The sequence below is a fragment of the Haplochromis burtoni genome, unplaced genomic scaffold (assembly GCF_018398535.1).
Source record: "Haplochromis burtoni strain Fernald_Lab_line unplaced genomic scaffold, NCSU_Asbu1 Contig_453, whole genome shotgun sequence".
NCBI classification, from domain to species: Eukaryota; Metazoa; Chordata; class Actinopteri; order Cichliformes; family Cichlidae; genus Haplochromis; species Haplochromis burtoni.
Window position 1 is genome coordinate 305,316 of NW_024582814.1, and position 14,267 is coordinate 319,582.

The 14,267-nt window shown below is 41.3% G+C and overlaps 1 protein-coding gene across 3 annotated transcripts in view; it reads right to left on the bottom strand.

Moving 5' to 3' along the window:
* The window catches only part of hdac5 (histone deacetylase 5), a 62,075-nt gene that overhangs the window by 32,980 nt on the left and 14,828 nt on the right, over positions 1-14,267 (bottom strand). The window contains exon 1 of one of the 3 annotated variants that reach the window (XM_005945969.2): positions 4,579-9,560. The exons of the other annotated variants lie outside the window; for them this stretch is intronic. Within the exon in view, the coding sequence (XP_005946031.1) occupies positions 4,579-4,735 (157 nt within the window). The 5' untranslated portion in view covers positions 4,736-9,560. Of the gene's footprint in view, positions 1-4,578; positions 9,561-14,267 lie in introns of those variants that run through there. 3 annotated transcript variants of the gene reach the window in all.

Sequence of the window (14,267 nt, forward strand, 5' to 3'; positions counted from 1 at the left end):
CGGAACTAATTAACATTAGTGTGTTTATAAGACTTCCCCCATTTAAATGAGCAAACCAGAGTCTATTAGATAGATATGATACAAACCACTGCGTTCAGCACCTGTAATACCTACAGCATGTTCTAATCGCTCTAATAGGATATTATGGTCGACAGTATCGAACGCTGCACTAAGGTCTAGCAGGACAAGCACAGAGATGAGTCCACTGTCAGAGGCCATAAGAAGATCATTTGTAACCTTCACTAAAGCTGTTTCTGTGCTGTGATGAGCTCTGAAACTGAAACTCTTCAAATAAGCCTCTGCAGATGATCTGTTAGCTGTTTGACAACTACTCTTTCAAGGATGTTTGATATAAAGGAAGGTTGGAGATTGGCCTATAATTTCTACGCAAGCTGGGTCAAGTGATGGCTTTTTAAGTAACAGTTTAATTACTGCCACCTTAAAGGTGTGTGGTACACAGGCCAGTAATAGAGATAGAGACTGATTATATTTAAAATTGAAGCATTAATTAATGGTAGGACTTCATTAAGCACTTTTGTAGGAATGGAATCTAACAGACACGTTGATGATTTGGAGGAAAACAATTACTGAAGTTAACTCAGAAAAATGAATCAGAGAGAAAGAGTCTAAATAAATATCCATACTACTGAAAGTATCTGTAAATAATGATATGTCTGTGAGGCGGTTTTGAATACTTTTTGAATATTTAATATTTTATTTGTGAGGAAATTAATGAAGTCTACTAGTTCAGTTTAAAGGAATGCTTGGCTCAGCGGACCTCTGACTCTTTGTCAGCCTGGCTGCAGCGTTACAGTCCTACAATCTACTAACTGGGAATTTCCCACTAATGCCTCTGACAGGAATACCTCATGTGGCTGCTTTAAAGCAACTGTGATCCGGTCAGTATCCAGACAGTCAAAGATGCTTTACTAAGTGTTGGCCAAGATTTGTCACTGCAAATATTTTGAAAATCGCATGATGTATCCCATCAGGGATGTGGAGTTTGAAGTCCAATTTGGATTACTTTACACTCTTTCTCTGGTTCTATCACTCCTATTTCACACTGGTGCTGCTTCTGCTGGGAGGTATTTCTGCAAACCAATATTTTTCTCCTGCTTTCTTTCTCCCCGTCTTGTTCACTCTGCATTGCTAAAAGAAAATAGGCACTATGACGTCAGCCCTGCAAAACACTCTAAAAAAAGCCATGAGACAGAGAGACAGAGCAAGAGAAAGAAAAGGCAGAGGAAGAGGGAGAGTGAGGTAAAAATAGTATAATGGCTGTGTGTACTTTAGACAAATTAGAAGCTTAGAGAGAGGGAGAGGAGTCACATGTGTGGTGTTGCTATAGAGACTGATGGGTGGGTTAAGCATTATGGGATGGCAGACTGTAGGTCATCCACAGTGGATCTTGTCTGTTGTGTTACACTGGGCTGAAAGTACTTGAGAACATCTGGTACAATTAATTGTGCCACAGAATATACGTAGCTTTAAAGATGCACCAAGTTATGTTTTTATATTTCAACTTCAGTGGTCACGTACAATGTAAAGTGAACCAGTAACAGTAACGAAACCTCAAAGAATTATCACCCCCATGAAGCAGGCCTCAGCGTTTAACACTGTACATTTCGTCATTGTGTTTTTACACTCTATAGCTTCTGGTTGAGTCTCACGGTTGTGATCTTGCTTGGTCATTTCAGCATCCGACATCAGTTTAGAGTACAAAAAGCTCTCATTGAATGCTTACAGTTAAGCAGATGGAAAAGTTCAGAAAGTATCGGATGAACAAAGCAGAGCACATTTCCTACAACAGGCGGTGGAGACCAAAACAGACAGTGGTGGATTTAAACATGACTGAACAGATGCGTCCACACAGACTAGCACTGATTATAGTTGTGAACGTCAATGAATTTAAGCTACTTACGAAGCCAAAATAACCTTTACTGACACATAGTGGGCAAGGACTAATTTAAACTTTCAACTTTGAGACAAGGGATTGGATCAACTACCAATAGGAAAAAAGGATACGGCTGATTGGTGGTAAATACATTAAAGGGTTATCTATACAACAGGAGCCTGTAACGTCCACAGGAATAGCAATACAATAGGTGACGGCTGCTGTTACTTACGGTAGAATATCATACAAAGTTCATTATTTTTCACAATCTCATTTATAAAGGTAAACTTTTACTTTGTGGTTACATAAAGTTCCAGCCTACGGGAGCAAGAGAACTGTCATGCATCTCTTGCGCTAGTAGAATACAAATAACCACAATCAAGGGAAAACTACCGACTTGACAGTTGTTCAGATTACAGTCACTGACGCCTGCAACAACGAGAGTAAGCCACATTAGGTCATTGCTGAAAAGGCTGGATACACAGGATTCACAGAGTGTCGTACCAAAGCATGGAAAGTTTAGTGGAAGGGAAAAGTGTGATAGGAAAAGATCCAAAAGGAGCCCGGGTGACTGACGTCTTGAGATGATGGTCAAGAAAAGTTGATTCTAAACTTAGGATGGACTGAGGCTGTTGCCAGTGCATCGAGAACCACCGTGCACAGACGTCTTCAGGAAAAGATGCTACATCTGTCACTTCCCTACGATTAACCCACTACTGAACCAAAGACTTGAGAAATGTCTTACCTGTTCATCAGTGGCCCAAAGTCTTTTCAGATGAAAGTAAATGTTGCATTGCATTTAGAAATCAAGGCTCAAGAACTTAAAGGAAGATATCCCAGTGTTTTAAGTGCAGTGTGAAGGATCCACAGTCTCCTCGAGATGTTGATATCTTTATCTAGGTATTAGCACTTGCCCACAGTGCAAAATGAAACTGGCCAACGAACTCCCCTGACCTGAACCTTACAGAGAATCTCTGGAGTACTGTCTAGATGAAAATGACAAACTCCCAAAATCCAGAAAAGCCAAAGGCCACTATCAAAGAAACCTCAATAACAGCCTTGCAATGCCACAACTACGATGCACTGACGCAGTAATCCACAGTAAAGGAGTAACGGAGTAAAGTCATGGGTGTACAGACAAACATTTCTTTGAACATTTGGGCCATTTGTGTGTTGTAATATATCTCTTCTAATAATAAGAGAGGCTGGCTTTGATTATAAGCTATAATCAAAATTCTAACAAAAGAAGACTCGATATATTTCAGGTACAAGTGAAAGTTCTTTTGTTAAGTTCTTTTTCGTGACATTCTCTTTTTTTGAGAAGCTTAAGATGTGCACATAGTTCACCAGTTATAATGATATAAACAAACAGGCGGTTATCAGGTGTGTTGATCCAGGAGTTGTTTTCATTTTGCAATCTAAGAGGAAATTCATTACTTCATTTAAAGGAATTTTGGGCCACTACACATGTAAATCTAACAAATCTTGAGCTACTTCATTAACAGCGTCTTCAATCTCTGCAAGTCTTTTATTCTGAACACACACACACATGCACGGAGCCAACATTGTAACTGCAGCCAAAAGAAGATTAGAGTCAATATACATCCTCTTTGTTCCAGCCTGCTGTCATCAAGCTACATTTCAACACTGCCTTACCTCATTTTGGCACCATTGTTTGGCCAGTTCTACTCTACCTAAAGCTCAGAAAATCCATTTTATCACTCATGTTTCCTACTAGTGTACATTTGTGTTTGGCATTATAGGAGTAGCCAAAAATAAATAATTAAAACACTGTCAATTTCCTAAAGATGCCCAAAGGATTCCCAAAGCTAACTTAGTCTACAGAATGAGACGGAATGACAGAAAGTGTGTCCAGACTGAGATAGCTAAAAAGAAACCATCTACATAAACTACAAAAATACTCAGACCTTTTACAAGAGATCAAGAGAGACTGGTCGGGGCTTTCTGCCCTTCTTCTCTAAGAAACGTGAAGAAGAGTGAGAACTGCTTTTTTGCTTTAAGAGTGAAATATTCTTCGTCAACTTGCACTTTATTTCTAAAAATCTGATTCATTTTTCTTTTTGTTTTAACATAAAATGTGGAGCTTTCTCTTTCAATGTCAAACGAGAGACTTTTACACATATTTCGATTTTTTTTAAGAGTTAAAAGTTCCAATTGTGAGAAAATGTCTGTTTAACTGTACTGCAGGGATAAACTATGGAACCAGGATATTTTCTGAGGTTGGGTATCTTTTGCGTTGTAACACTGACGCCTAGCACTGGAAACCTGCACACAGTTATTCTACTTAAATCTATGATTTCTAAACACATCCATCAATATTTATCCTCAATGTGTTTGCTGGAGAAGACGATACAGACAAGATGTGGGAAGTCACGTTGAATCTAAAAATACGTGTATGAGGTATCTGTGGAGTGCACAGTTTGACGCAAACTGTGGACACCGAGCACTTAGTGTACTCAGGTACCACCGTCTCCTCAGCGAGCTGCGAGTGCTGCTGCTCCAGCTGACAAACTTCAACACAAATACCACACAGGCGTTCCTTATGAGAGAAAACGTCAAATTATTCATCAGTTTTAATCAAACTCCAGCACACCGCAGCACCCCCACTCCCTCCCTCCCACCTTCCCTCTCCCCCCACCCCTACTTTCCCATAGATGACTCACCAGCAGTGGGCATGGCAGCGCTGGAGCCCCTGTTGCCGCTCAGGAGCTCCAGAGGCTGATGGTGGCTGTCTGTGCTGCTGGAGGAAAAACAGGACTCAGTCTCATAGATGGTCTGCAACATGGCGCACAATCCTGACACGGTGGGATGCAACAGCATGCCAAGGCGAGAGCCGGCGCTTTATTTTGTTAAACCAGTCACTTCTTCATCCGAGACGCAGGCATGCCGTAGACCCATACAGTTAAACTGAAAACTTCAAAACTAACTTCTGCAGGGAACGGCCGCAAATTACAAGAAAAGAAAATAATTGAACACCTCTCTGCTTCTCTTGTGTAATCCAGTCTCCATCGGACTCCTGGAGCTTCTGCCGTCTCTGACTGCTCAGCTCGAGTTGTGATGACGAGCGGGCGACACTTTGAGCAAACTCCTCCTTTCTAATATCGTCGTCTCGGCTGCAGCCCACAGAAAGCCTCCCCTCCGCTGGGCTTCGCAGATCAATCAAAATGTCAACAGCCAAAGGAGACCACCTGAAAAGTGTCTGTGTGGTCTTTTGGTTTATTTCTCTGTACCTACATCACCTGGAGTCCTGATCCATGCAGAAACACAGTGCTGGCTCCAGTGCTGTTGGGGTGTGTTGCAGATGGAAGGAACAGAAAGTTTGTTTCTTCCATTCAGCTGCGAGAGAAAATCCAGTCACCCACAGGCTGTGAGAGCGAGGAGCGACGACGAGAGGAGCTGCTGCAGCCTCGTCAACACAATAAAAATACAGACAGAGGAGCAGCCCAATTCCACAGCTCTGTGTGCATCAAAGAATCCTCACGCTGTTCTCCTCCTGGCTGACGAGAGGGAGGAGGAAGAGAAGGAAGAGGAGGAGAGCAAGGAGGAGGTGGAGGAGGAGGAGAGGCGAGGACGTAAATAGCTTTGGGAGAGCGCTCCCCGAGGTTCCATGTTTCCAAAATTAGAACGAAGCACTGAGAGAACGACAGACAGAGAAGGAAATGGAAGAACGCTGGGACGGCGAGTTTGGAGTCCTCACTGAGAAACTGAGCAGCAGGAGAGGAGATGGCACGCTGTCCTCTTATCATAAGACAGAGGATAGTGGAGCTCCACACAGCGACCACAAACAGCTGCTGGTCAGACGGCTAATATTCACTGACTGAGAGTCACTGATGAGTGTGTGTGTGAGAGAGACGCTCACTGAGCTACTGAATGAACGTCGACAGAGAGACAGGAGACGGAGGGAGGAGGGTGACCGAGAGAGAGAGAGAGAGAGAGAGAGAGAGAGGCTGAAAGTAGATCACTGGGTGGAAAGGAAGTTAGACGGATACAGAGAAAAGTCAACAACAGCTCATTTTACTTCATAGAAAGGAGAGGGAGCAAGGACACGAGAAGAAGAGAAGAGAAGAGAAGAGAAGAGAAGAGAAGAGAAGAGAAGAGAAGAGAAGAGAAGAGAAGAGAAGCATTTACAAACACAGGCGATTGGGGTGGGGGAACAGTGCTGAAAATAGCCTGCTAGGGTAGAGGAGGAGCTAGAGATAAAAATAGACAGAGAGAGGGGAGAGAAGGAGAGAAGGAGGGAGCAGTAAGCCTGCAGCTCTGGGGTGGGGATGGGAGGGTGGCGCTGGGTGCTTTCATGTTTCTGTGCTGTGCTTGCCAAATACTGTATGTCAATCAAAGAGTGTGGGCGGGCACTGTGGACCTCTTCTTGCTCTGCTAGCTCCACGACCCCCCTTTTTTTGGGTGCACAAATTGTGGCCGTGCAGGTGTTTATGTTAGCTAGCAGCGGGCACTGGGGGATGGCACAGTCAGTGTAAGATCGCAGTGTGATATCAGCTCCAAGCATCCACAGTGCCAAGAGGATAAAGCCTGCTCATCTGCTGAATGGTCATTTAGTGCCACCGGCTGGCCGATATGTCCACCTGACCAATAAAATATGTCAACATTCAGCCAAAGGATTGGCCAACATTCATGGCTCCCAGAGGAGGAATCCTGATAACTGTTCCATTTAGTACCACCATCAGGTTGGTGCTGCGAATGGTTCTGCAGCTTTAAGCTGTACTTGCTGTTAAATTGCATTAACAATATTGTTAATCATTGTTTTTGTGAGGCTTCATTCACTTAACCCTTAAACAGGTTTTTATTGAAAAGAAACGTTGAAGCCTTAAAGACACTTGTTTGAATTAGCTACAACTTCCACCATCAGGGGGCAGTGTTTTACTAGTGGTTTAAGATGTTATTATTTGATGGCTGCTTAACTTTTTTTTATTCGCTGCCACCATTTCTTTAAGAGCATCTGCCACTTGCCAGGCTGCCAATACGTCTGTGGTCTTAAGGACTTGCTGGGTTAAACAAAGAGTACACCGCCTCACTTGCACCATCTTGTGGTTAAAAGCTGGTAGTTAAAGTACAGCCAGATCTAGTTAGGCTTTCGTTAAAATCTCTTAAACACAATACAAAGACGCTTTTGGACACAAACTCACAACAGTTTCTTCACATTTTGTTGAAAAATGTAATTTTCAAAAAGGAATTTAAATTAAGTATAACTACAAGACTGTGCATAAGTCTTAAGTTACCTCTGATTTCTTCCCATTTTGCTTCCAGTGAGCCAGACTTTTGTTTTCTTATATTCTGACCCTGAGCAGTCGTTCTCCGGGCTTCAGAAATTTTTTTCTATTCTTTCGGACATTTTTCAGTCACCTCACTTCCAATAGAAAACTGTCACAGAGAATCCTGCAAAGGCTTCTTTGTAACCAGAAGCTACACGCCTCACTTTGCTGTCAGCGTGGATATTATTCATTGAAACTGCTCTTTATAGAATTTGTTTGTTCCATTCAGTATTCAGTCATAACAGAAGCTAGAGATTAAGAATAGGTTTTGGTCCTCATAACGAAATATAATGGGATGTCTCAGCTGCTGGCAAATGCAGAGTGCAAGGATTAGAAAAAGCAAAAGAGGAGAACAAACTGAGCTCTGTGTAATCAGTGATTTTACATTTAACAGACGAACAAATCCAGCAGACCAGCTCAGGACCCGTCTAATTCATGTATTTGTCTGCTTTTCATCTCTGCGTTGACCACTGTCGCTGCTGTTTCCTTTACAGAAATGTTTCTTTGAATCATTTTATCATCACTTCTATCCCACCTCCTCCTCATCACCTTCATCTCCCTCATCATCCTCACCTCCTGTGTAAACAGCTCCCTGTGTCCTCCAGCAGATCTAAGGCTGCCTCAGTATGACTCACAAGTAAAGACTATATACACAGCAAAGGGAGAAAATGTAAATACAGAAAGTTAACTTGAAGTGTCCTGTCTTGTTGAAACTGAATGGGCTGCTGTGTTGCTGCTCTGTTATCCAACACTATGATTATTTATTAAAGACATGTGCTGTTAGCTTAAAATCAGCCTTTCGTGTGTTTATACTAGCAGATGAAACTGTCCAGGCAACATGTCTGACATCTCAGTGGTCTAACATACCAAACACATCTACTAAAGGTGAGTGTGCGTGTGTGTGTGTGTGTGTGTGTGTGTGTGTGTGTGTGTGTGTGTGTGTGTGTGTTTGTGTGTACTGCAGCAGCTTGGCGGATGACTCATCTCTGCGTTTCTATTTGAGGCGCATCAACCCCTGGAGTCACACTGCTGTCTGTGCGTGCTCGTGTGCGCGTGTATCTGCTACATCTGTATCCATGACAACCAAATTACAGCCAGTCAGTCACCCCGTCACTCGTCCCAAGACAAAGCTGTCAAAAAAGCTGTGAGAAGGACGCACAGGTACCTACTACTCACACATATACAAACATGAACGGAGTTAACCAAAGCGATCCAGCACATGGAGCAAAGCAGGAGCTGCCGTTACATTCACCGTGAATGAAAAATGTCTCCCTCACCTGACTAACTCCATCAGTAGCAAATATCAAGCATTTTTTTTTAAATCATGAGGACTGTCGGCAACTCGATTTAAAGACTCCAACCTGGTCCACTCAGATTTCTGACATAAGCCATGTGTCCCAACATTTAGTGCCCTTAAACATACACCTACCAGTGATGATGTAAAACGAAGATGACTCACAAGTGTTCAAAAACGTATTGCTTTCGTTAAAGCACACGTCTGCAACGACACCCAGAGACTTGTAATATATTAATATATGCTTTTCTTTCCCAGCATGCTAGCAGCTTGACATAGGAATAGCAATGATGCTCAGTTCTCCATGTGTGCCTTTAGTCCAAACAATCATAGTCTATGGTGCAGAGGATGAATTCTATCACGTGTGCTGATCCCCTCACCTTTCCTCTCGCACCACCATGACACTGGCATTTTTGTTGCCTTTCAAATGATATGCATTAATAAATCCTTCTGCATGCTCTGGTGTCATTGTCAAGGCCGAATTTTCATTTTTGTTTATAGTTGAGATGAGCAATGAATGAAAAATGACATGAGTGTGTGTGTATAAAATAATCAATCAATAACTGTAAACTGTTCAGTTAATCAAGGTTTTGATTTGAGGCCTTACACTGAAGTTACACTCCACTAGCTAAGCAAATTAAACAAGCACATTTCAAGAAAACTACTTTTCATCCTCTCAAAGATCCCAAACCACTCTCACACGATTGCACATGCTCAATTTAGCATGTTTTGCCCAATGTAATGATTTAAATGCTGTGGTCGCCTTTAGATTTGCAGGTTGCTCCGGTGACCGTACCATCAGATCCTCATTCAGTTTTGATTTCTTTCATTTTCATCTATAATGTCCAGAACTAAGATGTAAAGAAATAAATATCAGCTCTGAGTTAACAAATAGCATCGTTAGCACAAAGCTATTACAATACAACTTATAATCATCTGTCCACGGATTAGTCCCATACTTTGCCCAGTAACAGCTGCATCATAACTCAAACATAACTGTTTATATTATGCTAACATAGCTGTGTCGCTAGCGGTCACGTAGCACATCATTATATACCAGCTAGCCCAACTTCAGTAACCCTACAAACGTCACTGCTGTTTAGTTTTCTGTCTTCATTTATGTTGGAAGTGATAAGCAGAGCTGTACGTTTTAATTTGTTTCCAAAACCCCGCAGTCAGGACATGCTATATTGTATTTAGATAGAAGCTAGCAAGCTAACTTCCTGCTAACTTCTAGCGAGCGGCGAGCAGTAGTGTATTTTGTGAGAAGCTTGGATAAATAATCTGGGGCTTGGCCATTTAGTGCTCTGTACGTTAAAACAATAATTTTAAAACGAATTCTAAAATCTATTGGGAGCCAATGTAAAGAACATAAAATAGGAGTGATGTGAGCTCGCTTGCTAGAGCGAGTTAGTAGTCTGGCTGCTGCGTTTTGTATAGCTTGGAGGCGAGAAAGAGATGATTTATCCAAGCTGGTAAACAGGGAATTACAATAATCTAAACGCGATGACACAAATGCATGGACAATTTTTTCCAGTTCAGCTAAGGAGACCATATGTCGCAGTTTAGAAATATTCCTTAAATGAAAGAAACAGGAACGAGACAGAGATTTTACGTGTGAGTCAAGGCCCAAAGAAGAGTCAAATATTACTCCAAGATTTCGAATATTTGGCTTAGCAGAAGAACAGAAAGGGGCAAGAACCTGACTGATTTTAGAATATAGATCAGGAGGAGCTATGATCATGGTCTCTGTCTTGTTCATGTTTAAAACAAGGTAATTGTTAGAAAGCCAGTCAGAAACCTGAGTTAAGCACTGGACTAGGGTGGACAGCCTATCCAGCTGATGAGGCTTAAAGGACATATACAGCTGAATGTCATCGGCATAGAAATGATAAGACAGGTCACTAAAAGACTGAATAATGCCAGCTAAAGGAAGCATATAAAAAGAAAATAATAATGGACCCAAAACTGAACCCTGTGGAACCCCGCAGGTTAGGGCAGCAGTGTTAGAGGAGAACCTATCAGTCCTAACAGAAAAAGTCCTGTCTGATAAGTAGGAAGAAAACCAGTCTAAGGCGGTGCCAGATACACCAGCCAGAACCTTCAGCCTGTTGAGTAGGATTTTGTGGTCGATGGTGTCAAAGGCTGCACTAAGATCAAGCAAAATGATCACGGAACAATTTCCTGCATCAGATGCCATTAGTAGATCATTATAGACCCTTAAGAGAGCGGTCTCCGTAGAGTGCTGCTTTTGAAAGCCAGACTGAAAAGGGTCAAAAATCTGCAATCGGCATAGTAAGGACCTGAACTGATTTTCTACAATCTTTTCTAGTAATTTACTTATAAATGGCAATCTTGAAATAGGACGATAACTACTAGGGGAGGTAGGATCTAGATTCTGTTTTTTTAACAGAGGGGTTACCTCAGCATGTTTAAAATAGGACGGAACACAGCCTTGCCTCAGTGAATTGTTGATGATGGATAGTAATGTGGGACCAATGCTGGTGAGAGTCCCAGACAGGACAGAGGGAGGTAATATATCTAAGGAGCATGATGAGGATTTCATTTTACCTATTACTGCAATTAAGTCATTGAGTGTGATTGGAGAAAAAGAAGTAAATGACCCGGGACACTGTTGTGTAGAACAATTCCTTGGGATCCTCACAGTTCAAAAGCTGTTTTTTACAAGTTATGGTCTTGGATTTAGATGCAGTTTTTCAACAGGTGCACCAAAGCAGATTTGACAGGGTTTTGCCACAGAATAACAGTATGCCAGTAGTTATTGCAGGCCAGCTAAATACAGCATTCTGATTGGCCCATTAAATTCAAGCTTATTGTTCATTGGTGGTTCAGATCTCGGCAGTTGAAGTCAGATGATGACTTAGAATCATCTTTTCTGACTGAATCTTACAACATTTAGTTGTCTTTAGTGGATTTTCCCATATTTCAGTCATTCAGAGATTTAAATAATATAAGGTTTCATATTCATTCAGATGTTTTCTGACTAAATTTTCTTTTGTCTTTACTCAGGTTTTTCTAATTCACATTTTAAACATGTTCACCTACTTTTCAACTTCCGTGTGAACGTCAGCTTTCAACAGTTCTCAACTTTTGTTTTCAGGTGAAAATTTCTGTATTTTTAATCTCATTCAGCATTTTTTACTTAAATTCAGCATTTGTTTCATTTCAGCTCAAAACATTCAGCTATCAGCATTCACACTGCAGTTTCTTCAGAAAATGCATTTTCTAGTTATTTATTGATATCTTACGTAGCAACACAACCACACGATGCATTTTCATACATGTAACACACGATCATGTAACATGGTCATGACACATGTAACTCATGTAATCAAAGACTGATACCGATGCTAGCCACCAAATGCACAGACTGAGCTACAAGCTGTGTTTTAACAGAGCTGTTGAGGTTCGCTAACACTTACGTATTCACTTTTATTGAATGACAACCAATTAAAATATTTACATTCAATTTACTAAGAGGAGCATTTTCAGGAAACTTTATAGTAGCAACATTAACATGTTAGCAAAAGTAGCTTTGAATAGAAATAATTTATATCTTAGGTGATCTCTACCATTGCTTAGTATTCATGCAATGAATGTGAATGATGATTATATGATTTACACTGACCGAGCAGGTTCTATAAGGGGCGAGGTGTCGATTGACTCAGGAGGGTTTGTGCAGCTCAGATAGAAAAAGGCCAACTGTGCAAAATCATTCTTTCTGAATTGTATTTTACGATTCCCTCTAGAAAACGATCAGGTTGATGTGTTTTGATCTGTATAGATGATAATAATCATCACAATATCTGTGTAACAAAGGGAAAAACCAACATGATGTAACTAGAAAACCAAAATAATGTAATTATACACTGTACTGTGACATGTGCATATTATCACAGTTATACAGGGAGTGCAGAATTATTAGGCAAATGAGTATTTTGTCCACATCATCCTCTTCATGCATGTTGTCTTACTCCAAGCTGTATAGGCTCGAAAGCCTACTACCAATTAAGCATATTAGGTGATGTGCATCTCTGTAATGAGAAGGGGTGTGGTCTAATGACATCAACACCCTATATCAGGTGTGCATAATTATTAGGCAACGTCCTTTCCTTTGGCAAAATGGGTCAAAAGAAGGACTTGACAGGCTCAGAAAAGTCAAAAATAGTGAGATATCTTGCAGAGGGATGCAGCAGTCTCAAAATTGCAAAGCTTCTGAAGCGTGATCATCGAACAATCAAGCGTTTCATTCAAAATAGTCAACAGGGTCGCAAGAAGCTGTGGAAAAACCAAGGCGCAAAATAACTGCCCATGAACTGAGAAAAGTCAAGCGTGCAGCTGCCAAGATGCCACTTGCCACCAGTTTGGCCATATTTCAGAGCTGCAACATCACTGGAGTGCCCAAAAGCACAAGGTGTGCAATACTCAGAGACATGGCCAAGGTAAGAAAGGCTGAAAGACGACCACCACTGAACAAGACACACAAGCTGAAACGTCAAGACTGGGCCAAGAAATATCTCAAGACTGGTTTTTCTAAGGTTTTATGGACTGATGAAATGAGAGTGAGTCTTGATGGGCCAGATGGATGGGCCCGTGGCTGGATTGGTAAAGGGCAGAGAGCTCCAGTCCGACTCAGACGCCAGCAAGGTGGAGGTGGAGTACTGGTTTGGGCTGGTATCATCAAAGATGAGCTTGTGGGGCCTTTTCGGGTTGAGGATGGAGTCAAGCTCAACTCCCAGTCCTACTGCCAGTTTCTGGAAGACACCTTCTTCAAGCAGTGGTACAGGAAGAAGTCTGCATCCTTCAAGAAAAACATGATTTTCATGCAGGACAATGCTCCATCACACGCGTCCAAGTACTCCACAGCGTGGCTGGCAAGAAAGGGTATAAAAGAAGAAAAACTAATGACATGGCCTCCTTGTTCACCTGATCTGAACCCCATTGAGAACCTGTGGTCCATCATCAAATGTGAGATTTACAAGGAGGGAAAACAGTACACCTCTCTGAACAGTGTCTGGGAGGCTGTGGTTGCTGCTGCACGCAATGTTGATGGTGAACAGATCAAAACACTGACAGAATCCATGGATGGCAGGCTTTTGAGTGTCCTTGCAAAGAAAGGTGGCTATATTGGTCGCTGATTTGTTTTTGTTTTGTTTTTGAATGTCAGAAATGTATATTTGTGAATGTGGAGATGTTATATTGGTTTCACTGGTAAAAATAAATAATTGAAATAGAGCAGGGCGATATGGCCAAAAATATTTATCACGATATATATTTGAAAATTTGCGATAACGATATAACTGACGATATAATTGATGCGAGACAAAATACAACTCCACAACATTACTAGCGCAAAAAGACAACCTATCCATTTATTTTCACTTAAACAAGAAGCTGGTTTTTATGTACATTAAAGCTTTATAAAAATGTAACAGTGCAAATGCAAATTCCTTGCTGAAAGTTTAACCAAAAGGCATTTCCAGTAGAAATGGGCTGACATATCCTGAGCATAACCATGTATAATATCCACTGAAGTTAAAAAGAGGTGCTTTGCAACATTAAACTGCAGTGTGCAGTACGTATTTTTCGGACCATAAGGTGCACGGGATTATAAGGCACATTAAGCGAAACAAAGCAGTCAGATAAATCAAACTTTATTAAACTCATTCTTCTTGCTTCCTCCACTTCTGTACCATTGATTCATTAATGTTGAATTCTCTGGCAGCTGCTCTATTCCCATGTTGTTGCAGTATATTAATGACTAACCTCG